Here is a 23,792-nt window from a genome sequence, read left to right on the forward strand (position 1 = left end):
TTTGTGATGACACAACTATTGTTGACAGAATTTCAGATGGTGACAAGGAGGCCCACAGGACTGAGATAGACCAGCTGGTTGAGTGGTGTCACAGCAATAACCGTACACTCAAAGGTACTGAATGTGAACTTCAGGAAGGGGAAGTCGAGAGAACACACATCAGTACTCATCAAGAGATCAGAAGTAGAAAGGGTGAGTGGTTTCAAGTTTCTAAGTGTCAACAGCTCTGACGATCTATCCTGGGCCCAACATTTCGATGCAATTACAAAAAAGGCATGACAGCAGCTGTAGTTCATTAGGAGATAGATAGATAGATAGATAGATAGATACTTTATTCATCCCCATGGGGAAATTCAACATTTTTTCCAATGTCCCATACACTTGTTGTAGCAAAAACTCATTACATACAATACTTAACTCAGTAATAATATGATATGCATCTAAATCACTAATTCAAAAGCATTAATAATAGCTTTAAAAAAAAAAAAAAAAAGTTCTTAAGTCCTGGCAGTTGAATTGTAAAGCCTAATGGCATTGGGGAGTATTGACCTCTTCATCCTGTCTGAGGAGCATTGCATCGACAGTAACCTGTCGCTGAAACTGCTTCTCTGTCTCTGGATGGTGCTATGTAGAGGATGTTCAGGGTTTTCCATAATTGACCGTAGCCTACTCAGCGCCCTTCGCTCAGCTACCGATGTTAAACTGAATTGGTATGTCACCAAAGACACTCTCAAATTTCTGCAGATGAACCATGGAGTGCATTCTAACTGGTTGCATCACTGTCTGTTATGGAGGGACCACTGCAGAGAATAAGAAAATGCTGCAGAAAGTTGTAAACTCTGCCAGCTTCATTGTGGACACTGGCCTCACCAGCTTCAAGGACACCTTCAAAATGCAATGCCTCAAAAAAGGTGGCATCCATTATTAAGGATCCCCATCACTCTACCATTAGGGAGAAGGTACAGGAGCCTGAAGACACACACTCAACTTTTTAGGAACAGCTTCTTCCCCTTTGCCATCAGATTTCTGAATGGAGAATGAACCAATAAATGCTACATCAGTACTTTTTACTCTCTTTTTGCACTAATTATTTAATATAATTTTCTTTTTAATATATTTTTATTGTAATTCATAGTTTTAATATATTGCATTGTACTGCTGCTACAAAACAATGAATTTCATGACATATGCCAATGATATTAAACTTGACTCTGATTCTGAATCAGCACGTCATTTAAAACCTGATGAACTTCTACAGATATGTAGTGGAAAGTATACTGACTGATTGCATCACAGCCTGGTATGGAAACATCAATGCCCTTGAATGGAAAAAAAACTACAAAAAGTAGTGGATATTGCCCTGCCCATCACAGGTAAAGCCCTCCTCACCATTGACAAGGAATGCTTTCGCAGGAAGGCAGCGTTCATCATCAAGGACTCTCACATCCAGGCCATGATCTCTTCTTGTTGCTGCCAACAGGATATAGGTATAGAAGCAGTAAGGTTCGGGAACAGTTATTACCCCTCAAACATGAGGCTCTTAAACTAGAGGGGATAACTTCAATCACTCCCAACAATGAATAGATTCCGCAACCTATGGACAAATTTTTAAGGATTCTGCAACTCACGCTCTCAATATTATTTATTTATCATTATTATTTTTGTATTTGCAGTTTGTTGTCTTTTGCACATTGTTTGTCTCTGTCATGTGCAGTTTTTCATTAGATTCTATCATGTACTGTGAATGCCAGTAAAAAATGAATCTCAGGGTAGTATATGGTGACATACATGTACTTTGATAATAAATTTACTTTAAACTCCTTTCTAAAAACACTAAAAAATAAACCTTAATATTTCAAAAAACAAAGAGTAATACAGAAAAGTTAATAAGCAGTGTTTTGAGTTTTTTTAGTGTTTAAGCGTCAGAGATTTTTAGTACAAAATCCATTTCAAAATGTTGAGAATTGAATGCATCTTTTCCTGGTAGGTGACATCAGAGAAGGATTTTCATATAACCATAAAAATATTTTATCAATATTGATATTTAATATTCTGTTATTTTTAAACATTCACCCATTGTACATTCTATTTGTAAAAAATATTTCATGTTTTAGACTAACCAATATATTTTGAAATCTGATGGAGCCCTACACTAATTAAATTTAATGCACCATAGTTTCATCAGCAGACAAAGCCTAGATTAATTTTCACACTAAAAGAAATAACTTTTTTTCCCAAGAAGAACTGTATTTTAAAAATACAACTTAAATATGTTATTATTTTAGACTATAAATGAAAACTGGCTTGAATCTGAGAAAAAGCACTCCCGATGCACATAATAATATAGAAATAAGAGATTGGAGACAGTACCATGATATGAGATCAGCTGTTTGTTCTGATTGCACAGTACGAACATGTCATCTTCCAAAGTGATAAAGTTTAAATACTGATCAAATAACTGCAAAAATAGGAAAGCAGAAAAGGATGTCAATATCACATAATGCTAAATTCTTTAATATCAGCAAAACCCATAGAGTGCAATTGAAACTTCAGATTTAGGAGAATCATGATCTGTAGAAAGTTGCAAACAATTTTCTTTTAATACAAGTGTAACTAGCAAATAATTACATTTTATTCAAAGTATTAGAAAATTGTTCACGATGAAGACTATATCAAATCAACTTGTATATTAATCAAACTTATTAACTGCACAATTGCCTTAAAACTTAAACTTGCTATAGGGGAATCACATTTTAAATGTAACCAAAAAATCTGGTGTATCAAATAATACTCAAATCATGTGTCCATTTAACAATTATTAAAATTGATTTGTAATTGAGTTTGTTGATTACAAACTGATTATATAGAACACAATGTTAATGAGCCATATCCAGAAGTCCAGAACGAGGAGTCACAGTTTAAGGATAAAGGGGAAGCCTTTTAGGACCAAGATGAGGAAAAACTTCTTCACACAGAGAGTGGTGAATCTGTGGAATTCTCTGCCACAGGAAACAGTTGAGGCCGGTTCATTGGCTATATTTAAGAGGAAGTTAGATATGGCCCTTGTGGCTAAAGGGATCAGGGGGTATGGAGAGAAAGCAGGTACAGGGTTTTGAGTTGGATGATCAGTCATGATCATACTGAATGGCGGTGCAGGCTCAAAGGGCCGAATGGCCTACTCCTGCACCTATTTTCTATGTTTCTATATCCAAATAGGTTGCATATGTATTTCAAAGAAACACTTATTATTTTGATTGGGAACATGCTTTAACAGATCAGCACTACAGAAGATTTACGATGTTGAAAGGTTACACATGAGACTCAAAAATGTTGATCTAGGCATCCAAAAAACAGAGGTAATTGGCAACTTTAGAAAAAGCAAATGTACAATACACTGAAATTCAGTTAAATCTATTGCAACTATGTAATTTAACTTTTTTTTGACCCAGGTTAAACGAAGAGATCAGAACAAAGCATGATTTCTTGAGCTAATGCAATCATCTGACCTTGGCAACTTGGGCTACTGCGTTTGTACTCAGAGCTGCACTGGCAATGTCTTCAAGTTTACCCCTTGAAATTGCTGAGATGAAATTTAAGTAATAGGACTCATAAAGTTGGTTCCGAAGATCCTACAAAAGCAATTGTGCTTAAAATTAATATTAAATCATAAAACTGAAATTGTAAATATTCAAATAAATAATATTCTTAAAATCAGTTAAACCTTTCCATTTCAGATATATAGAAAGTCACTTTAATTAAAAAGCCATTAATTACCTGGCATACTCTGTCAACATTTTCTTCTGTTGGCATTATAAAATAAATTGCTGGAACATCAGGAATAGGATCTCTGTCAGAGTGCAATAGCCTGAAAAATTGTAATTACAAATTAAAACCAAATACTACAGATTATACCTAACATACTGATATACAGGGAAAATAACTTCCTCAAAAATAAAGCACAACAAATCTAACATTTGATTTATACAAATTATAAATTTTGGAAGTTCTGAAAACTAATGGTGTGTTTTCCCATGACTTATGGATTATAAATGTAGTCCTAAATGAATAATTTAAGCACTACGCTTCATGAAACTTCTGTTGTTATTTAAGAGTGTCTCAGGTAGACAGCAACTGTACAGCATGCAGTTACTCAAAGATTTAACTTTGTGGACCAAAATGGTAAACCAAAACCTAATGTTTACTTGCACTTTATTCACTAAATGAAAAAAACAAAACAAATTTATGAACTCTGGACAGCAAAGAATATCGTCAACATATCTACTAATTTCAACATGACTGCGCTTAAGACAGTATAGACAGTCTATAAAGAGATTTTTCATATTCTTCATTTCTAAAAAAACCTTAGAACCATGCAAATCCAGTTATTTTTAAAATCATTCACGCCAATAAAACAGTCTATTAGAGAACAACTGTTTCAATAAGGATAATGATAGCTAATTTAAGATAGTTGAGGGAAAAACACTTCCTTAAAACATGTCTTACTCCATTATGTTCTAACTTTAAACTCAGTTGTCCAAGATTAAATTAATCTTACAGGTGTAAAGTGATGCCCATATCTCTCAATTCTTTCACAGAGAGTAACGGTGAAATGATGTCTTGACCAAATCGGTCGTAGATCAGAATCTACAGAAGAAACAATATTAGAAACAAAGAATTATGGCTTAAAGAATAACACTAATGTTTTTAATTTATATTAATGTGAATGCAGATTACTGCAGAGGTTGTGAATTTGAAACAAAAGACCAGAAGATCATCCGTGGAAAAATAAAGTTTATGCTTCAGATTAAAGAGATGGGGGGAAAACCCAGAAGTTTTAAGATGTAAAGAAAGGGGAAGGGCAGAGAAGGACAAAGAGAATTTTGAAACAATTAAACTGACGATGATGCAAGGGAATAGACTGGTCAAGAGAACAGAACAATGGCAATAACAAAATTCTCTGAAATTAATATAGAGTCCAGAAGGTTGTTTTGCACTTATTTGAAAAATAAGGTGCTCTTCTTAAGGATACATTGTACTTGGAGCAGTGCAGTGGGTTGAAGACAAAGGCCAGAGTGGGTGTGGAAACAGAGTTTTAAGTATCAAGTAACCAAAGTTCAGGTTCAAGTTTGTGGATTAGTTTGGCCAGAAACTATCACCATAATGAATTCCATCCATCATAGATCTTCCCTTTGATATTTTGCTCTCATCTCCACATGCATCCTAAAACAAAAATTGCTTTTATCCTTAATGGTTTTGTTGACCCAAAACATTAGATTCTCTCACCAGATGTTGCTTTGCCTGCTGAATATCTCCAGCATTTCTGGATTTCATTCATTAATACTAGTATTCCAGTGTTAGAAGTTTGTTCACTGATACACTAGTCCTACTGTCAACAAATACACTATAAATACTCCCAAATTTTACTTTTGTCACTACCAAAAAATGTGATTAAAGTCCAGTGATACTGCTTTAGAATTAAGTAGAAATACAAGTGCAAATAGTTATAGTTAAATCTGGTTATTGTATCCAACCAAATTTTTCTTAGCTGACACAATTTCAATCTTTTTGTCTTTGCCAAATTAATAGTGAGCTGAATGGAGTTAGAAAATACTATGCTTTAAAAGCTTAGCTTAAGAATTTTAATGATTAGGGTGTTTTACATGTGCTGACGTTTGCCAGCAGTCTAGATATTCCCTCACCTTCCATACTGGTTCTGTGGTGCTGTTTTTAACTGGAATGACATTGAAGTTTAACATTCGTTTTAGAGCAGCTGTAAAATAAAAGAAAAATAACCAATTAAGAGCTATTACTAAATTTCAAAGAATTACAAGTGCATATATTTCTACAGTACTGATTGCATTTTGCAATGATTAATTTAAAATAAACAATGAGAAAAGTTCCTAAAACTTCTTGTAGTTTAATACAATGAACATGTTACCACAGGTATTCTGGAGTTTGCAGACTTTCATGTGCCCAATACTTGCAGGAGAAAAAAAGAGCAGGAAATTAACTGCATAGTGATTAATTACTTTTGCATTATATTTGGACACAAAAAGGTGTATTTGGTATATAAGTAAACATTTATTCCAGATTTAAGTAAAGCTTGAATATGGGACACTTTCTGTAGAAAAGCACTTTTTTTTTCAAAACGTGAATGTATTTGTGGCAAGAAAATTGACTTGTGATGTAGAGTTGTGAAAGATAAAATAAAATCACCAAGCTCCTTTGTTCTCTGAAGACTTTAATTTCTTAACATTAATTAAAAGTTGCTCATTGCGTGAGAGCAGCAGTCTAAGAGGTTTTTTCCACAACAAAGAACTTGGAGGGAAACAGGGACTGCATAGTAGCTCTAAACCCATTGTTTGGATCAAGCCAATTTGTTAAAAAATAATACTGAATAATAAATATCTTTTTTGTTCAAATAGTGTGTTGATTTATATTCCAAATATTACATTACATTACTTAAGCATTCTGTTAGTAATATATTGTAGTTTAACAAAAGCTTAAAATAAACTCTTTTGTGACCTCAGAATGTCCCAAGGCACTTCGCATCAATAAAAAAATCCAAAAATTCATAAGTAAATTTAATTACAAAGTTTATATATGTCACCATATACAACCCAGAGTTTCATTCTCCTGTGGGTATTCCCCAGCAGTTCTATAGAATAGTAACTATAACAGGATCAAGGAAATATCAACTAGAGTGCAGAAGTCAACAAACTGTGCAAATTTAAATATAAATAAATAGCAGTAAATAATGAGAACATGAGATAACAAGATAAAATGTTCTTAAAGTGAGATAATTGGTTGTGGGAACATCTCAATGGATGGACAAGTGAGTGTAGTTATTCCCTTTGATGAGAGTCTGGTGATGGTCTGGTAGGAACTGTTCTTCAACCTGCTGGTGCTGAGGATTGCTCAGAATCCTAAGGCAATTCTACGTTCTACCTGCTGGCAGTAGTGAGAAAAGAGCATGGCCTGGGTGGTGTGATCTCTGATGATAAATACTTCATTTTGAATTAAGTATTTTGAAGTGTGGTCACTATTGTAATGTAAAAATGCATTTAGGAAACTCCAAAAAATCTAATCAAATAATATTTCCTGCATTGTGATAAAGACCAAATTAACTGATTTAGCAATATTGCTTCAGTGATTAGTGCCCAGGACATCAGGGAGGATTCTCTTGCTTGTTCTCAGAATAATAAATGGAATGTGATTTATTTTTGTAATTATCTATGCATCTGTTATTAGCTAGTGCTGCATAATTATTCATACGTATGTCACGAACAAGTGAAGCATTTCTAATTTCTCCTGATTTAAGCAGTCCTCTGTGTCATTCAAAAATAAAGAGTCAATCCATAGCTGGGTGTTTGGGATCACTTATAAGCCAAAATGCATAGATGACAAATTCCCTTAGCTGAAGGGCATTCATAAACAGCTTTCAAAGTTTAGTAGGTTTGCAATTATGACGTTATACCATTTTTAAAAAATTTCTGCATTATTTGATTACTTGAATTTAAATATTCTCACTGCTGTGGTGGAGATTCAAAATAAAGCCTCCAGATAAATATGCCAGACCTTGCATGTTCTTTATCAGTAACTTAACCACTAAATACAAACAGATCATCTTTGCCATTGTTCCACGAGGGTTCATCGTGTCCAGGTTTAACATCTTTTATAATGCTTCACCACAGCATCAAGTTCAACCTTAGAATTTTAAACCTTATGAAAAATGAGGGCGCTACCAGTGAAGCTGAAGTTAAGATGTCTGTACCAACAACATTAAATAATTTCCATGTACCAGTACAAAGTTTCAAAGGTTAATTCATTATCAAAGTATATAACTCTGAAATTCTCCTTCTCCAGATAGCCACAAAACCAAGAAAGAGAAGAACAGCAGCACAATCATCAACTTCCAAATCCCTCCTCTGTGCAAAAAAAGAACAGGCACATTGACATCCAAATCCCCTCCCCTGCACACAAGAATCAAGAAAGACTGGGCGAAAAACACTGAATATATAAAACTATAAGACTGACAAAAAGTCTATTGTCCAAGCCCAAACCAAAAACACAGAAAACCTAGGTAACTTTCTCCAGGCACAGTGCTGGCCTTTTCCTCTCCAGCAGTGAGCGATTCCACCAGCGATCAAAAGGCAGTCTCCTCTCTCCGGCAGCAGAGAGATCTCACCAGCAATCAAAAGGTAGCAAGCAAAGTTTTATTTAGGGGACAAGAAATTCTAGGCATCACTCCCCAGTGCTTGTTTTTATCATTACACTTGTTTTTTCAATTTCACCTTTAGTTATTTCTGAACTTAGCAATTTTGCTTCTGTGTATTTAATTTTAATGAACTGTTTTACCTGATAGTATCCAACTCTTGATTGATTAATTACTCACAATGTATTTGATCAACTTCCACCAAATTTCTGAAAATGAGGTGTCATCTCTGGGAACCACCTCTCCCACTTTCAACAGAAATCAAGAGTGCCTGGTAGTTTTACTTTTTGAAACAACTGAACCCTCTCCAATGTCAGTACATCTCATTTTAGATATGGCACAGTGCCCAAAACTGCTCACAATTGTCCAAATGCGGTCTGACCAATGCCTTATGAAGCCTCAGCGTTACATCCTTGCTTTTATATTCTAATCCTCTCAAAATAAATGCTAACATTGCATTTGCCTTCCTCATGACTGACTCAACCGGCAAATTAACCTGTACCAAGGATCCCTTTCAGATTTTTGAACTTTCTCGTCATTTAGAAAAGTCTATGCTTTTATTCCTTCTATCAAAATGCATGATCATATACTTCCTGACACTGTATTCTATCTGCCACTTCTTTGCCCATTCTCTTAATCTGTCTAAATCTTTCTGCACCCTCTCTGCTTCCACAACACCATCTGCCCCCCACTTACCATCCATAAGATTAGCCACAAAGGCTTTAATTCAATTTTCCAAATCATTAACAGATAAAGTACAAAGAAGCAATCCCAACACAGACCTCTGTGGAACAGATCTAGTCATTGGCAGCTAACCAGAAAAGGCTCTCATTATTCCTAATCTTTGCCTCCTGCCAGTTAGCCAATCTTCTATCCATGCTAGTATCTTTCCTGTATGACCATGGGCTCTCATTTTGTTTAGCAGTCTCATGTCAAAGTCCTTGTCAAAGGACTTCTGAAAATCCAAGTAAACAACAGCCACTGACTCTCCTTTGTCTATCCTGCCTGCTTGTGAAAGTCCACAAATGATTGTAAATCTAAAGAAGAAACTTCAGGTCTGAAGTATTGTAATGTGCAGAGTTCCCTTTCATATGACCTATGAAACATAAAGCTCATCACAAAAGGTACCATTTCCCTTCAATACTGTTGTTTGTTCATTATAACTTAATTTTGTTAACTTGCTATAATAACTTATTATAACCTTAGAATTCCCAGCCTCTCAGAATTACATCCACAACGGAACCAAATACGGATTTGCCGTAAAACTGTAAACCAGACTTCACACATCATCTGAAACTTGTTACTCCAAGAACAAAAGACTATCAGCTGCCAAACCATTTATTATAGATTGAAGCTGAAAATTGTTTTTACAGTAGCACGTACAATGTCTGATATAAAAGGAGTAACATTGAAAGGATTTTAGCTATCCCATGGTGGTAAAGATTCAGAAGAAGTCTACCACCCCAGCAGTCAGTAGAGCATTCCAGTGATGGGAAAGGGATATTTTGTCAAGTGGAAGATTTGAAAACAGTGAAATCTAACTTCTCAAGTAAATGAATATAAATTACATGGTAATCAACATTAACTTATATTAATATACTCTTCAATTGACCAAAGACTTTTATTTTTATTGCAGAGATACATTGGAAATATGAATTTGCTATAAATTTGAAAACCACAGTTCACACATTATCTGAAACTTGTTACTGCAAGTCCTTTTGGCCCACCAAGCCCATATTGTCCTATTATACCCATGTGACCAATTACATACAAAACCGTACATTTTTGGAATGGGGGGGAAGCCCCAGAGAAAACCCACACGGTCACAGGACCGGATAATTTTGAAAACGCTGGTTTCGCGTAAAAACAATAGGCGTCCACACCAAGCGCTTTTGAAAATACCTCTGTCCACATTAAAATGGGTATTTAGGCAAATCTCCTCCAACTGGGCATGCGTAGGACACATCTACAGAAAGCAAGCAACATGTTTGCTGTCGAATCTCACTGTGAAAGTGCACGTTTGTGCAGTTACAGACTAGAAAAACTTAAAAGGAAATTGCCAAATGACGGACAGCTGTTGGCTCTCGCGCAGGAGGACTAAACCTAAAAAAAAACTAATCTAATACTGGAGCGTATGGAAGCAACCGATAGGGAGTTCACGGACAGTATGACCGGGCTGACGAACATTGAAAAACTGATTCTGCTGCATTAATAAGCACCTTGTTAAATGCATAAAACATGTCTGCATCAGTGTTATCTTGTACTTCCATACAATGTTACATTAGGCTGTTACATATCTATTGTCAGAGAAGTACTTGCATAAATAGGTAAACCACCTTCATACGAGCAAGGTCAGAAAACAGGGCAAACTGAGTATACTTATTTATTCAGTAAGTTATGGGTCAAAGTATTTGGTGAGTACATTTCTAACTCTTCTAGCTTCAGTCTCGTTGCTGTCAGTTCTGAAATTGTTAGGTTGTGTGTGTGGGGGGGGGGGGGTTGCATTCAAGAAAACAATGAAATGTCGCGCTGCCGCCATCATCTGTTCCGGCATGTCACGACAGCGTTTTTAAAACTCTCCAGTTACCCTGTCCACACTACTCTGCCCAATCAGCGTTTTCAAATTTACACACTCTGGAGGGCATTTAAGGAAAGCTCCATTTTCGGGGGAGGAAAGTGTGGATGGAGGGTCAAAACGAATAAAAAAAGCTTCGGTAATGGATTTATCCAGTCTAGTGTGGACGTAGCCTAAGAAGTTCACGTATTGCCCTCTTCAGTCACAAAATAAGTGACAAAAGCACACAGAAAGTATGTTATCTTCAATACTAAGAAGCCATCATAGAAGACAAAAAGAAAATATTGATATAATGTCTTTAATGCTGTAATATGTCCTAAAGTGCTTCACAAAAATGTTACAATGTGAGATTAGATATATTAGGATAGGTGCCCAATAGCTTGGCAAGAGAAAGATTTTCGCAAATGTTTGACAAGGAGTACGAGTGGAATATGTAGTAATTCCAAAGCTTGAGAACATGATCACAAACTATAAACCAATTAAAACCTGGTATAGTCAGCAGGACAAATAAATGGAGCAGCAAAGGAATTTCGAAGGTTGTAAGGCCTGAGAGTACAGAAATAAGGAGGTCAAGGTTATTAAAGTATTTCAAATACATGGAAGGAGAATTTACAACCAAGCCATTGTCAGACCAGGAACGAGTGAAAGCAAGCAAGCATCAGGATGATAGATAAACAGGATTTAGCAAGACATAGGACATATGCAGCAAAGCCTTCTATGAGGGCAAGTGTCTAAAGAGTGCCATACAAAAAGTTCAAAGTACATTTATTATCAAAGTTTGTACACATTATACAAACTTGAGATTCAGGCAGCCACAAAACAAAGAAACACAGAAGAATTATTCCCATTAAAAAAAGACCATCAAACATCCAATGTGCAGACAAAAAAACCCCAAACTGTGCAAACAATATAGGTAAGCAAATAGCATTCAGAACAGAAGTGAGTCCATAGACACAAAGCCTGGAGTAGACAGAGCAGGCCACAGCCTCAGCCTAGAGCAGAGACAGTATGAGAATAGATGTATCCAAAGATGCAAAAAGCATGAAAAAGATTTCAGCAATTGATAACAAGTGACATTACTGAAACAAAAATTAATGATTGTACTAGTAAGGCAAGAAGCACTTGAGAAATCAGCTCTGCATCAAACACACCAGGGTTATGAAGAGTTGCTTCAGCGTCAATTTTTTGGATGGGATTAGTGGTCAATAAATTAAACTGAGCAGATCAAATAGTTTAATTTATTTATATTCATCCATGGGAAATGTTTGCCCAACAGTTGACATCACAGCACGATAATTCCAAGATTCATTGGATCAGAGAGGGGGTCGTGAGACATCCAAATGTTACAGCATACACAGATCATATTTTTTAATTTATATGCCTGAGGAGAACAGTACATGTGAAAGGAAAGGCAAACAAGAATGGATACCTCAGAGTCTTGAGAGACGGTACATGAATGGAAAGAGAAGTCATTGCAATTTATTCTCTGCCTAGTAACTGGAACACTAGAATATTATAGTGCAGAAGTATTTTCAGCCATTTTTCAAGACAGGTTGTTATAATCAGAATCAGGTTTATTATCCCTGACATGCACCATGAAATTTGTTGTTTTGTGGTACTGCAGAGCAATACATAAAATATACTATAAAATATAATAAAAATATAGAAAATAAGTGCAAAAAGCATATACAAGGTAGTGTTCATCAGCTCACTGTATCCAAGTTTTTGCCCAATCACTCAATCTATCTGTATGGTGTTGCAGAATCACAATGTCCCCAACACAGAACACTCTTCCACCTCTTTCTGTATCATCAGCAAACTTAGAAACCTTACATTTCTTTCCCTCCTCCAGGTTGTTAATGTAATAGAAAATGTAAACAGGGATGGGCCAAGAACCCATCCCTGTGATATTCCACTGGTTATCAGCCTTAAAACAACCCATTTATTCCAACTCTTTGTTATATTGTTCAATGGGACATGCAGATTTCTCTGAACATCTGTATCATTCAAACTCATAACATGTGCAGGCTCTCCTTCACATGTACCACACACTCCACGACAATCTAATGCTGGAAGACCTAACCACATATTCTGATGGGAAAGACTCACAGCTTATGTAATATTTTCTAATTAGGGTTTTTTTGTTTCGAGACAACTGCTCCCTTCAGCATAGATCTCAGTGATGGTTATAGTTAAGTTGATTTATAAAGTGAATTCATTAATTTCAGAATTAGAATTGGTTTTAATATCACTAATGTTATTAAATTTGTTGTTTTGTGGCAGCAGTACACAGTGCAATACATAAATTACAATACTATATAAAAATAAATAAGTACTGCAAAAAGAATTGAAATTATGAGGTCTGTTTAGAACTCTGATGGCAGAGGGGAGGAAGCTGTTCCTAAAATATTGAGCGTGCATCTTCACACTCCTGTACCTCCTTCCTAATGGTAATAATGAGAAGAGGGCATGTTCTGGATAGTGAGAGTCTTTAAGGATGGATGTTGCCTTCTTAAGACAATACTTCTTCAAGATATCTCTGATGTAGGGAGGCTAGTGTCCATTTTGGAGCTGGCTAAGTCTACAACCCCCTACAGCACTATACCAGATGATGATGTAACCAGTCAGAATGCTCGCCACAGCATGTTTGTAGAAATTTGCTGGAGTCTTTCCTGACAAACCGAATGTCCTTAAACTTATGATGAAGTAAATCCGCTGGCGTGCCTTCTTTATGATTGCATCAATATGCTGGGCCCAAAATAGATCCTCTGCAATGCTGACCCAGAAATTTGAATTTTGATGTCAGGTACATGTTCCAATAGTAAATATTCCTAATTTCAAAATCAATGCAAAATGCAAGAGAAACTCAACAATTCACGTAGCAATATTGAGGGAAAATGAAATGTTCACATTTTTGGCCAAGACCCTTCATCAGGAAATTCAAAAAGAGTTTCTCATTACCTTCAAGTATATCTGTCAACGTAACCTAAATACTGTACTAAAAATTCAATACAACGATCTGAAAATACCATTCTGCACACAAAATATTGAAGTTAAACTTACAAGAGATCTCATTTCCTTCACTTTCTCTCAGTCCTCATCTCATTCCCTTATCATTTCTCTCCCCTGCCAAACCCAGTGCCCCAACATTCCTCTATCTTCTCACTCTCAGATTGTTGCAAGTTGAATGCATTGGAATCCAGGCATGAAACACACTTCTAACAGGCAGCAATGATCCCTGTCCTCCTATTAAATTTTAACACCTAGAATTCCTTCCATAGGCAGATAAAGACACTGGAAAAATAATACCAAAGACAGCTCTGCAAAACCATCCAAGTTCATTCAAAGGATAGGCAAACTAACACCAGCATTGTCAACATTCCCAGTTCCTAGGTACACTCATGTCCTTACACAGGATTTCAACTTGCCATGTCAATGATTCCTTTCTTCCCACTGATGCTACTTTTGATAGCTGTTCTCCTAGTGGGTTATTTGTTGCTCAGTACTTAGAGCTGGCTATGTTGGACAAGCCATGTTGTTTGCTAGACTGACACTAGGACTCCATAAACATAACCAGCTCTGTCATAGGAAAAGATTACAAGAAAGGTAGACATTTAAGGATGGTTCATTTTTCCTGAAGTGCAATAACCTTGCAATTTCTGGTGGGGAACAACTCAGTGAAGGAAGTGCATTCGGGACGGCATCTAGAGCACACAGAAGCCTTGTGTGCGCCTTGAAAAGGCAAAGCAGCCACCCAACTGCCCTAAGAGGCATTTCCCACATCTGAAAAGACTTTATGGTTTCTATTCTGGCCTTATTTCCCACTCAATAACGCGTAAAACCTATCGTCCCGATCCTGTGAGACTATCGAAGTGGATAGCGATCATTGTTGACACTCCGAATGACAACATAAGCTGCACTTCTCAACTGGAACTTCAATCGGTGATTATTACTAACATAAACGTTACTTGTTATTGCACAAACATAAAACTGGTAAATCGATTATACGCCCCAATAAGAGACAGTAATGCCGTTGATAAAAATTAGTGATCAGAACATTGTTTAAAGGAGGCATCCTATATTGGTAAAGGGGTTGTCACATAATAAAAGGGTATCCAATCCAGTTCTTTGCGGAACGCATTCAGACCTATATATGTCACCAAAGTTCGACATTAGCATATTCAACAAGTGAATAACAGGCAATCACACAGAGTAAAAACGTCAAACAACTTTGTATTTTCGCTAGCACACAAACACCAGCATTCCAAATAGCGGTGCCTCTTACTGAAAAATTATTGCTTTTAGAGACAAGACTCCAATAGTAAATGATAAGATGCTAAAGCCACCTAAAAGGCTATTAAGAGAAGCTGGTAATTCGGCCGTAAGCCGCCGCGCATCACGTCTGGGAGGGAGTTCGCCCGCAAGCAGCTGCACATCACGGAGCAGCGCGGCGACGCTCTCTGCGGTCTCGGGCCTGGCACCACAGTTACAGTGAACGTGCCATTCTCCTTCACAAGCAGGATCGCTGTGCGCTACCAAGTTTGTCAGCAGTCTCTCTAGCCCGGTCAGAGCCCGTCCCTTGGTGGTGTTCAGACATTACTCACCAATCTGTTTCTCTCGTACGGACGCCGCCATCTTGCCCGCAGCTCCCTGCCTGACGCAAACTCGGATGACGTGGCAACTGCAGGTCGGGCTCCGCGACCCGCCGTAATGATCCTAAAAGCCGGGCCACACCTCAAACACCAGCATTTACTGTACAGTACTCAAATTGTGAGAGAAGCTTTCACTTATCCAGACAAATTATGTATTTTGCACAGATTCGGGGGTAGATGACTGTTCTCCGTATTGGGAAGGACTGGTGGTCATAGCAAACACACGAGTTTCTCGTTAAGAGTAGACACAAGAGCCTGCAGATGGTGGAATCGGAAAACAAATGGAGAAATGCATCGGGTCGAGCAGCATCTATAGCGACGTTTTTTTTTTGCTTCATATATAGATGCTCCCTGACCCGTTAAAGTTCCTCAAGCGGTGTGTTTGGGTCTTGATCCGAAACGTCGACTGTCTATTTCCCTCTATAGATACTGCAGTAGTTTGTCTCCCTTCCCACCCCACCCTTCAACGAAGAGCCTCACTGATAAAAGTTAACATTTATTTCAACCTGCTATTATATAATTGGAGAAAACACCACAAATACTAGAAATTTGAGACAAAAATAGAAAATAGACTCAGAAGTCAAGCATACGGTATCACACATTTGCATGGTTTCCAACTCAACAATTTAGCCTTCTGATGAGATGTTGACTGGCCTGCTGAATTCTTCCAGCATTTTGTATGCATTGCTTTGATTTCCAGCACCTGTAGATTTTAGCTTATTTGCTGGAGAAATTCAGCAGATTAGACATCTGCAGAGGGAAATGTACAGTTGACGTTCAGGCCACAACCCTTCAGATGGACTGCCTTTAACCTTTTCCAGTTTACCCAATGGCATTTGGCACTCAATATGCTCTCCTTTACACAAGGAAAACTAAATGCAGAATTATTGACCACTGCAGAATCATTTCCATCTTATCCATTGCAGTCAATTGAATCTGTATCCCACTATTAACTCATTTGCCATTTCTACCCAAGGCGTGAAGACTTTAAACTTAGCAGCAAATCACTGCAAAGCCCCTCAGCTACAATTCATTCCTGGCAAAGGCTACAAGTTAAAATTGACATTAGCTTCAAGTACAGTATCTTATCTGCTGACCATGTGCACTGTTGCCTTCTGGATATATTTAGATTATGCCGCTTCTGTGTTTTAGGTACTGAATCCTTGCACTTTGCACTAACATTTTAATTTTAAAAATTGCTAGAAATTCTCATTCTGCATATATAGGCTTTAAATAATTATCTGAAATCATATGGTGAGAATGTTAGTGGTAAATACACAAGTATTTCAGAATATGTAAATAAATACAGATAAAGTATATAAACTAATGTTAGGATAAAATGGAATTATAGCCAAGCAAACAAAATCATAATGGAATGAGGGGTAGCCTTTAAAATGCAAGGTTTAAGTGTCAATCTAATGAAATTCCCACTAAGGAGCAGAATATGGAAATGGAGCCATTTTCAAAGATCAAAAACCGACGGATGAAGGTCCCTTAGCTTTCACTTCCTGCATCTATAATTATCAAGGGCACAGAAAACATCTAGGAGATCCCATATTCCACAGGTCTGAGGAGCCCCTCCCCGCATGCCTCTTTCTGCTTAAAATAGCCATGAAGCAATCAAAATTTAACTCTTTAAATATAAAGCTTCATGATTACTCTTGCCTCACAAAGGCCGTTCACCCCAAGAATTCAAACTGTACGGATGCTGGACTTTATAGCTAAAGAAAAAAAAAATCATACCACATCTTGACCTTGGAGTACAAGAACAAAAGTAGAAATGATGGACAATTATAGAACCCTGTGGCTGTAAATGGAATATTACATTTCTGGGAAACACTCTTCAAGGATGCAAAGGCATTAGAGTGTGTGTAGAAGAGGATTACTGAAATGATTTTAAGGAAGAAAGAGCGTATTTTGTAAGCAGATTGGAGAATGTGCAGTTATTCCTCTGAAATAGGATAGATTGTGAGATCTTTCAAAAGGTACCCAAGTTGAGTTGGGCAGTTGAAACATAAGGATCAAGAACATGGACAAAGAATGAAAATACTTAGCATAAAAGTGGCATGAGAAGACTGATGACAAGAGACAAAAGTTTAAAAAAAACACGTACTGAGAGGTTGGGATCTGGAATGCACTTCTATGGGTAGAAGTGGGGGCTGTGTCTATGGTAGCAATCAAATGGTAGTTTGGTAAAGGGTTTTAAATGTAAGAAAATGCAGGTCTGTGGGGAGGGTGGAGTAGGACCAGTTAGGTTTTACATGGAACCAATGGGCCACCCTCCATGCTACAATCATTATGCCAATGAATCATTTAGAGTCCAGGTTTTAAGAGATTCCTTTTTATGGAGAAAGACGTAACTAAAATATAGAATGGATATGAAGCCATATTCATGAATCATTCTCCTCTACATTCAAGAAGCCAAATGCAAGTGACAGTGTTGCACAACAACAGCTAATCCACAAGGATATCTCTCAGCTTCCACATTTATGTCATTTAAAATGTACATCCCACTTTGACTCTGAACTCTTATCTTTGGCTCCTTCATAATCTTAACAATGCCCAAAGCAAGCTCAAGAAACAGCACCCCATCCTTTGCCTCAGCATACTATAACCTTAGACACTCAATTTTGAAGTTAATAATTTCAGCTAACTAACATTTCTGTTTGTATCAAAACTAGCCAGATTTGATGCAAGGTTATCCACTTTGTAACTTAACTCACTTTTTTTTCTCTCCACAGATGCTGTGTGATTTATTGAATATTTCCAGTAGCTGCTGTGTTCTGCATCTGAGTTTCAATACTTTTGTTTCCTCGCAATCATATTCTCTCACTTTTCAATTTCTGTAAAAGGGAGATCACTCTCAATCGTTAATTCTGGGTCTTATTCCTGAACAGCATTTTCTATTTTTAATTTAGATTTCTACCATTTGTGTTTTTTTTCTGCTTTTTAAATGTCAGTTATCTGTAAAATTTCATTTTTGATAGCTTGTAACATATACAAAATCTTTACATTTAAACATTTCAATCTGTGTTTTAGAAACCAAAGTTTCAATTGAAGCTTACAAGAAATATAAAAAAAAACTTAACAATTTGGTTCATCAGAAAAAATTGCAACATCCTTTCATTTATTATTTAAGCACATACAGAAACAAGCTCATGTTAAGGACACCATTCAGCTATAACTAAAACAATTATACATCACAGATTACAGATGTCTTCACAAATTGAACATTAATAAATTGATGTTATTAAGGTCAGTTTATCCATAATCGACTATTGACCAATTTTGCCAGACAAAAATTACCCAAGAATTCAATATTTTTATTCCAATGAGATTATTACATTTCTACCTTTAACATGTTTTAGCAGTTGTTTTACATTTTTAATTGATAACCAGGTTCTAATATCTCAATTGGTAACTAAGGTTCAACTTTCTTGTTATTTCTGCATTAATCAAATATATGCATTGATAAAAGCACACGTCAAACTGAACAATTACACAGAAAATCACTTGGATAAATTATTTAGGATAGATACCTAGTCAAATACAATAGTTTATTTTATTCACAAACAATATTCATTCACATAACAGTTCATTTGTACACATTCAAATTATTTTTCTGCATTAATTTTATTCACTAATGGTAGTCTTTGTACTGAAAGTTTTCCCCCCTACATCTTACCATTTCTTTCATACAATTACTTTCTTCAGAAATGGTATATAAATTTTGCTTATTTTGTTTTTTTGCTTTTTTCCTGTTTAAATATGCAAAAAAACCTACATTTACCCACATCTTTTCTCAATGTGAAACGTCAGGGGATTTAGACAAGTTGTCAGAAGGAAAGCACAAATTTAACCAAATAACATATTTTATGGATTTTGTTCAAATGTAAAAATACATTTGTAATACTGAATCCTTCACCCACTGCTGAAGATCTGAAATCAGTGTTTAAAGAGCAAGCTAAGGAAGACTGTACAACTTGTAAAAGCAGTATTTTTCTCAGAAATGGATTAAACAAGAACATATTACAATATCAGCACCTAAGGAACTCCCTTTTGTTGCCAAACCAAACTATTAATAATACTGTTAAAGGGTTTCATTTTTTGACGGAAATTAAATATATTTATAACAATTCTAAATAGTTATATTTTTCTACAGAAGCCAACTAAATGAGTTACCAATATAAAGTAATTTCTATTTACATTACAACTATAGTCCATCGTGGTAGTTATAAGGTCAGAAATAAAATACAAAGTTTATATTTGTTACTGGCGAAACCAGTGAAGAAAATCTTCAAAAAGTCTACATACAAAGCAAAATTTCCAATTCCTCATTTTAAAAGTAAACACAAAACAAACCTTACATATTTTGGTCATCCAAAATATTACTTTGGCAAATTACAATTTACTGCACTTTAGAAAATTTAAATTTATTTTCATCATAATTTTTTAAAAATGCCATCTATAAGTGTAAACTTATTGATGATATATGTGGGTGTCATATGCAAAGCTATTAAAGGAAACTTCAAACCAGATAATCAAGTAATTTCATAAGCAAATCTGTATTACATTAATCTAGAAATTGAATAACATTCTGAATATTTAGCAATCAATATATGAACTTCTCAGCTGTTTCAATATTTTATTCCTTCACCTTCTCTGCCAGAGAAAATCAGAATTGCTACAAGGACTTTCACTTAGCCAGGGCAGCCCAAGTAGAGAAATCGTTGTGCTTCAGCAAGATTAGAAACTAATGCAAATATAATTATTACTGTGTTTCCACATCAAAGTATATTGAAACACAACATGTTGGCAGGGAAACTGACAAAGTTTAAGTTTCTGCTTCCCTCTCTGAACATTGTGCATAAAATAGTTCTCTAAGGAGGAACCATTATCCTTTACATCCTGTAAACTTATTTCAAGGCTTCTGCAAGCCCTTGCTAAATAATTGGCAATTAAAAACAAAGATTGTAATTTTCTAAAAAGAAAACTGCTAGATAATGTACAAATTTAATAATTGACTTAAGAATATTTACAGCATTACTTTCTTTTTAATTCAGGTGTGTTACAAATAGCAAAATCCATGCATTCTTTAAATTCCTCATATGTTTTTGACATTGGTAGTTTCAAACAATTGACTGATGTTTGTCCTGTTGGAAATCTGTACTGTACTATTCCATCACTATGCAAGAATTTAATTGATGGGCGAGGAACATAACTGATGGGTGGAATATTACTTGTGCCAGTTGCAAAACTCAAGATTCCTTCAAAAGAAGCTTTAGTTTTTCCACCTGAAAAGAAAAACAATGTTAATTCACAAAAAATGGTGTGCATTTAGATGTGGTTCTACTTAACTATTTGGCTAACAGTCCAAATATTCAAAACCAGATCCTCGCTGTTGGTGTTGTTGGAGTGACCATCACAGCTACTTAGCCTGAAACAAGGGGCTCAGGGTTGACCTTGACTAGCACAGTAAGTGCAAGCTGCTGCTGGGAATTGGCATTGGAATTGGTTCTCCATCACCTTGATTCTTTGGTCTCTCTCATTATCTACTTTCAAGTGATGAAAGCTGCTGTCTCCCCCTCCTCAGCCCTCACCAGCCTATAATAAGAAGCCCAGCTATGGCTGCACCACCTGCCAGTCTACCGAAAATCAAACACTTGGATGAATCATTGCTGTGGAAGTACAGACAGTGGTCAGGGATTTCCAGCTAGATACCCAGCACAGCAATGCTTTAATACTTCTTTGTATAATGTTATAATGATAACTGTTAGTGCCAGCTTCATTAGCACTAATTCAGGGAAAGGCATTCTGAAGCTATCTTCTCACTTGGGTTTGCCCTCAAGATGAAAAAGGCAGCACTTCACGGCAGTGATTGGACTGCGACCAACCACCAAGTGGGGTTCATGAGAGAGGAGCGGCCGTAGGTGTGAGTGAACCAGTGTTGGAGTGACTTTGGCTCATCAAGCTTTGGCGAGATCAGGCCTAAGCAAGGTAAACAAGCATCTGGTAGGTTTCTCTTTTTATTTTTGATTCTTCTTCCTGGTTGGTTAGGTCAAAGTTAGTGCAGTGAAAATGGCTTCAGGGCCAGTGTTTTGTTCTATGTGTGAGATGTGGGAATTCTGGGAGACCTCCAGCCTTCCAGATAACCACAACAGCACCAGGTGCACAAAGCTTCACCCCAGAGGAGGAACTGCAGCTGCAGCTCGATGACCTTCAGCTCTTATGGGAGAATAAGAAACTACACGGAGATAGTCACACTAGATTGCAGGAGGCAGGTAACTGGGTGACTGCCAGGAGAAGGAAGGGAAATGGGCCGGCAGTGTGGAGTACCCCTGTGGCTGTTCCTCTCAATAATAAATATAACACTTTGGATAGTATTGAGGGGGATGGCGCAGTGACCGGGTCTCTGGCACTGAGTTTGGTGCTGTGGCTCAGAACAGAAGAGAGGTAAAGAGGACTACAGCGATAATAGGAGATTCAAAAGAATAGAGATCAGATTCTGTGGGCACAATAGACACACCTGGGTCAGAGTAAGCAGCCAGAAGTCTTGGTACATATTGGCAACAATGACATAGATAAGGAAGGTGAGGATGTCCTGAACAAAGATTTTATGAAGCTAGGTAGAAAGCTGAAAAACAGGATCTCCAGAGATAGGATGATTTGGCAGATGAATGCAGGGCTGAAGAACTGGTGTGGGGGCAGGAGTTCATTGGGATCACCTCTGGATTGTTGGACTGCTAAAAAATGATGCTGGACAGGTAGTAATGGGGGACAAGGAAATGACGGACTGTGGAAGACACTAGCAGTATGCCAGAAGTTCAGGAAGGTTCTTGGGAAACTGAAAGGTCTGAAGGTAGAAAAGTCACCTTGACCAGATGGCAGACACCCCAGGGTACTGAAAGAGATTGTGCAGGTATTAGTAATGATTTTTCAATAATCAATTAACCTGACATGGTTCTGAAAGTTTGGAAAATTGCAAATGTCACTCCATTCTTCAAGATGGGAGAGAGGCAGAAGAAAGGAAATTAGAGGTCAGTCTGATTTCAGTGGTTGAGAAGACGTTGGAGTTGATTGTGAAGGATGTGGTTTAGGGTTACTTGGAGGCACATGATAAAATAGGCCAGAGTCAGCAAGGTTTCTTCAAGGGAAAATGTTGCCTGACAAATCTGTTGGAATTCTTTGAGAAATAACAAACAGGATAGACAAAGGAGAATTGGCAGATGGTGTGCATTTGGATTTTCAGAAGGTCTTTGACAAAGAGCCACAAATGAGCTGCTTAACAAGTTAAGAGCCCACGGTATTAATGGAAGATACTAGCATGGATAGGACAGTGACTGCTTGGCAGGAGACAGAGTGGGAATAAAGGGAGCTTTTCTGGTTGGCTGCCGGTAACTAGAGTTCCACGGGGGTCTGCTTTGGGACAGTTTCTTATGTTATATGTCAATGATTTGGATGATGGAATTGATAGCTCTGTTGCAAAGTTTGCAGACAAAATGAAGATAAGTGGAGGGGCATGTAGTTTTGAGGAACTTGAGAGGCTACAGAAGGACTTAGATTAGGAGAATGGGCAAAAAAATGGCAGATAGAATAGTGTCATGCACTTCGGTAGAAGAAATTAAAGGTTGACTATTTTCTAAATGGAAAGAAAACACAAAAAACTGAGGTGCAAACGGACTTGGGAGTACTTGTGCAGGGATCCCTAAAGGTTCATTTGCAGGTTGAGTCTGTGATGAGGAAGGCAAATGCAAGGATGTAATATTGAAACTTTATAAACCATTGGTGAGGCCTCACCAGTATTTTAAGCAGTTTTGGGCCCCCTTATTTTAGAAAGGATGTGTTGAAACTGTTGAGGGTTCAAAGGAGGTTTATGAAAAGGATTCTAGGATTGAATGACTTGTCATATGAAGAGTATTTGATGGTCCTGGGCTTTAATTCACTAGAATTCAGAAGAATGATGGCTGACCTCATTGAAACCTGTTGGATGCTGAAAGGTCTACAGAGAGTGGTTGTGGAGGGGATGTTCCTTATGGTTGGAGAGTCTAAGACCACCCTCAGAATAGAGGGGGCATCCTTTTAGAACTGAGATGAAGAGGTATTTCTTTAGCCAGAGAGTGGTGAATCTGTGGAATTCATTGCCACAGGTGGCTGTGGAGGCCAAGTCATTGGATATATTTAAGATGGATATTGATAGATTTGTGATTAGTCAGGACATGAAGGGAGAAGACAAAAGATTGGGGCTGAGAGGGAAAATGAGAGGAACAAACTCGATAGGCCAAATGGCCCAAGTCTGCTCCTATATCTTATAAATGCCAAAGTATCACCTACTATACTACATTTTGTTTGC

The 23,792-nt window shown here is 37.0% G+C and overlaps 2 protein-coding genes across 3 annotated transcripts in view; both read right to left on the reverse strand.

The window, feature by feature from the left end:
- Positions 1–15,472, reverse strand: part of scfd1 (sec1 family domain containing 1) — a 153,426-nt gene extending 137,954 nt beyond the window's left edge. Inside the window, exons 1-6 of the mRNA XM_073040077.1 lie at positions 15,395–15,472; positions 5,700–5,770; positions 4,556–4,644; positions 3,775–3,865; positions 3,507–3,629; positions 2,371–2,458 (exon numbers count right to left, since the gene is read on the reverse strand). Coding sequence (XP_072896178.1) covers positions 2,371–2,458; positions 3,507–3,629; positions 3,775–3,865; positions 4,556–4,644; positions 5,700–5,770; positions 15,395–15,425 — 493 coding nt within the window. The 5' untranslated portion in view covers positions 15,426–15,472. The remainder of the gene's footprint in view (positions 1–2,370; positions 2,459–3,506; positions 3,630–3,774; positions 3,866–4,555; positions 4,645–5,699; positions 5,771–15,394) is intronic.
- A 3,076-nt stretch (positions 15,473–18,548) lies between these two features.
- Positions 18,549–23,792, reverse strand: part of g2e3 (G2/M-phase specific E3 ubiquitin protein ligase) — an 81,101-nt gene continuing 75,857 nt past the window's right edge. For both annotated transcript variants that reach the window (XM_073040079.1, XM_073040078.1), the window contains one exon: positions 18,549–20,736. In XM_073040079.1, coding sequence (XP_072896180.1) covers positions 20,486–20,736 — 251 coding nt within the window. In that variant the 3' untranslated portion in view covers positions 18,549–20,485. The remainder of the gene's footprint in view (positions 20,737–23,792) is intronic.

Source organism: Hemitrygon akajei, chromosome 3 (assembly GCF_048418815.1).
Source record: "Hemitrygon akajei chromosome 3, sHemAka1.3, whole genome shotgun sequence".
NCBI lineage: Eukaryota > Metazoa > Chordata > Chondrichthyes > Myliobatiformes > Dasyatidae > Hemitrygon > Hemitrygon akajei.